At 43.1% G+C, this 3738-nt stretch overlaps 1 protein-coding gene across 1 annotated transcript; it reads left to right on the top strand.

The window, feature by feature from the left end:
- The first annotated feature begins 1838 nt into the window (after positions 1-1838).
- LOC148022509 (uncharacterized) lies at positions 1839-3304 on the top strand. Its single transcript, XM_087695078.1, has 2 exons — positions 1839-2347; positions 2540-3304. Exons 1-2 carry the CDS (start codon positions 1885-1887, stop codon positions 2593-2595), a joined length of 519 nt encoding a protein of 172 aa, XP_087551204.1. The 5' UTR covers positions 1839-1884; the 3' UTR covers positions 2596-3304.
- Positions 3305-3738: the final 434 nt, after the last annotated feature.

Genomic DNA, 3738 nt, shown 5'->3' on the forward strand with positions numbered 1-3738 from the left:
AAGATGAAGCTCTATGTGGTTTCCTTACTCTTCTTCTTCTTCTTTATTGGGTTTTTTGATTGGTGGTGTGCTTCCTAGTAGATGGGAAGGAGCAACAACATTGGATTATTTTGTTTTGGTGGCGAAACCATGTTCAAGCACTCAAGCTTTTGCAATATAACATGAGGAGGTAAGATGTTTGAGTTTACTACTCCTCCAAGCCGGTCTTGTATTCTTGCTTTCTTAAATTAGGGAGAAGGATGCATGGTTAGTTAGATTGGAGTGTCTCAATTGATATCTCTTGAGAGTGGTAGTTGTCAAGGATGTGATAGTAGGATGAAGAGATAAGGAGGTAGAAGGAAAATCAAGACTAGAAGAAAGGAGAGGACATAGCTCTTTCGTGCCACCACCACCTCCTCACAAAAGTATTGCATATTATGACTTGAATGATGAGGCTAGCATGGAGCAAGACATATATCTTAGACTTCAAGCTCATCTTTTTGCCTTTGATATGACTGTAACTGACCTTTGAGTTGTGCAACTGTACTACATGATGCAGATAGTTAAATAAGTCGGTGCTTAGGACTCAGCTGTTTTGTATGAATGGTCGTTGAGACCTTAGGTTGCAAACAATCATTTAAGTTATGTGTTAAGATAATGCAAGAGATGAGTGAGAGCTCTCTGCTTTTTGCTCCAACTCTTCTCTGACTTCAAACATGCTATCAGAGCCTCATCCATGAGGCTGTGGAAGATGGAGAATAACTATTCCGCACTATGAAAAGGAAAAAGTCAGACATGACGAAGAAGATGATGACCTCCAAGTGAAGTCAAAGCTCTTCATTTGGTCTCTATAAACTGTTGATCCTATTGAGGCTTGGTCCTTGGTTTATTTAGCATATGAACAAGCTTCTAAGGTTGAAGCATTGACACAAAAACATGAGCTGCTTGAAGATGTGTTGATAGATGGATTATGCATGTTTCCTACTGTTGACAATGAGGGAAGAATGGTGATTTTCATGAGCTATGTTTGAAGCGTATTGGGTGAGTTTGCATTTAGAGTGAATGCTCATGTATGGGCTGTGAAGACCATCATACATGAGCATTTCATGCTTTTCAACTGAGATTTTGTAATCCAAATACTCAAATCTGGTCTTCAAATCTAGAAATGAACGCAATTGTAGATGTGCCCCAAACTTCTTTTCCTAATTCACAAAACACATCTGCAACCATCTTCCTTCTAGTGTGTGTTACATATATACTAGTGGAAATACAATTTGTAAGAGTGACACAACCAGAATCACAATCAGAGTCATCCAAATATTTCAAAGTAACTATCATTTCAAAGCATGAATTGGCGATAGAAAAAGGATTGTTGAGGAGAGTACCTGAAGCCTACCTACTTCACGGTCGAAAGGTACATAGCATGCTAAGGCGAGTCTACTCTTTCGAGAATGTTACTTTTTCTTCCCTTGTGTTACCATGTGATGGTTACAGCGCCTGCATCCCGACAACAGCAAACCACCACAGGCTAAATGGTAACGTGGCGCTGCTGCATGCGTAAGCCTAGAGCCACCGACCTAGAGTAGGAAGAAATAGCGATCATCCCTTTCGCTTAAGTCAAGAAGACCGGACCCCAGCCATAAAATGGAGGGCTGATCCTCTTTGAACCGCAGCTGTCTGAGTCCGCCGCATTGTCGTCATTTGCACCGCCTAGTTATTCTCAATGGGCGGCATTGATGCACGGTTTTAATCAATTTTCGCCAAGAGAGCTTGCCGCTGGGAGATATCTGCGACTGCACTGGCTGGCCCACAACAAGGAGCATAAATATATGGGGGATGGAGTAGCGTATTCGTGAAGAAAGCAGCGTATTACACAGAGACAGAGAGAGAGAGAGAGAGAGCGCAATGGACAAGAACCAGCCGCTGATGATCGCCGGTGGCGACGGAATTATGACTAATATTGGTCATGATGAGTTTCTGCAATACTGCCCCTTGGACCGTAGATGCCATCCCTTTCCGACGTCGCCGGAGGAGCAGAGCCGCGAGTGGACTACCGGACTCTTTAAGGCCCATGGCCTCCCCCACAAGCAGCTTCAAAATCTTCTGGACATGAACTACGCCAGCCTGTCGTGTTTGCTGTACCCCAGCGGCAACTCAAAGGCCCGCTCCTTCACCCTGGTGAAACTCCTGCACTGGATATTCCTGCTAGATGACCTCTTCGATGACGGCCAGCACGTCCTCGGCCTCAACCTCGAGTGTGCTCGCGCCTTCTGCTCGCGCCAGCTCATGACGATGTTTGGGCCCGCTGCCGTGGCCGCGGCCGGCCTTACCGACGTGTTCCACAGCTCCCTTACGAATGAGCCTAAAGGTATACCATTTCCATAACAAGGCTCAAGGAGGCTTCCATGGGGACCTCGAATGAGGCTTCCATTGAATGACCCATCTTCTTCATTTACGCTAGGAAAGATGTTTTTACCCGCCCGTTACTTTCATTCCGAGTGTTACAATATCAAAACTTAGCACTAACTTTAAAGAAATACGGGCCGTTTCTTTGATACAGGCGTCTCCAAAGACCAATCATCCCAACAAGAGTTGGTGATCGAGATGGGAGTGTAGTGGGCTGCTGATATGCAAGCTCAAGGCATGTCGCCTAAGCACTACAAGCGTGTGCAGGAAGCAGTTGTGGACTATCTCACCGGTGTGATGCTTATTGTAGCATTGAGAGAGGAGAACAAGCTCCCTAGCCTCCAGCAATACATCTCCCTTCGTCGTAACGATGGGGCTGCTCGGATTTGCCTCGTTGCTTGTGATTTTGACGTTAACATGGAGCTTGACGATGAGGCTTTATCACAACCACTCTTGGAAAACCTATATCAAGCCATGGCTGATCAAGTGCTTTGGATCAATGATGTTCTTTTGTTTAATGCGGAGTACTGTAAAGGGGACTACATCAACCTAATCGCAATATTGCACTATCAGAATGACCGAATGGTTTCTTGCCCAACTCACAAGATCATGGACTTCCAAGAAGCTCTCTCTCAAGCTTGTGCTATGATCAAGGACAGGGAGAAGGATCGTGTACAATTATCTCACAACATCATTACATGGAATCCATCCTTGCAAGGCTATGTTGAGGCTACTAACGACACCCTCTTTGCAATCATTACTTGGACCCTATGTACTCTACGCTATAGAGCTTACTCTAGCGATGATCGCATCAACTAACGTGACTCTACAACTCTTCTTAAATAGCGACGACATATATGACGACTCATCTAAGCATGGTTGGTAGCCTACCCTACAAAGAAGCTATACACATTCTTCCATGAATGAAGCCTCATATTAATCACATTATTACTTGTTATTACTCAATGTGGAATATCTATGTTCTATCTCATCTCGTTGCAAAAGTTGCAAATTTATCCAAAATACTGATTAGTTGAAATCACAAGTAGTGTTACATCTATTTGTTGTCAATCTCCACAATATGCCATAGTGAATTTGTGAAGCTTCTCATATTTCATTTAAGTTGGGGAATCCATTCAAACAAAAATTACTTTTGTAGAATGGTGAGTATCTATTTGTAGCAAACCACTACACATAGTATATTGCACAAACTTGAAGATCTCTAAGACATCTATTTTAATTAAAAGCCCAAATATAGAAAACTATAATGTAGTGGACTATTCTTTCATAAACTAGGGATATAGAGATCCAATGATAATACTATGTAATTGAAAGAATGCATCCCTCTTTAAA

Source organism: Lygodium microphyllum, chromosome 16 (genome assembly GCF_053477565.2).
Source record: "Lygodium microphyllum isolate KBCC chromosome 16, Lygodium_microphyllum_v1.1.10, whole genome shotgun sequence".
Classification (NCBI taxonomy): Eukaryota; Viridiplantae; Streptophyta; class Polypodiopsida; order Schizaeales; family Lygodiaceae; genus Lygodium; species Lygodium microphyllum.

Bases quoted from the DNA above. Each gene is read 5' to 3' on its own strand.
- LOC148022509 (XM_087695078.1), top strand. From the start codon at position 1,885: ATGGACAAGAACCAGCCGCTGATGATCGCCGGTGGCGACGGAATTATG. The intron at 2,348-2,539 runs GTATACCATTTC...TCTTTGATACAG, and splicing joins CCTTACGAATGAGCCTAAAG to GCGTCTCCAAAGACCAATCA.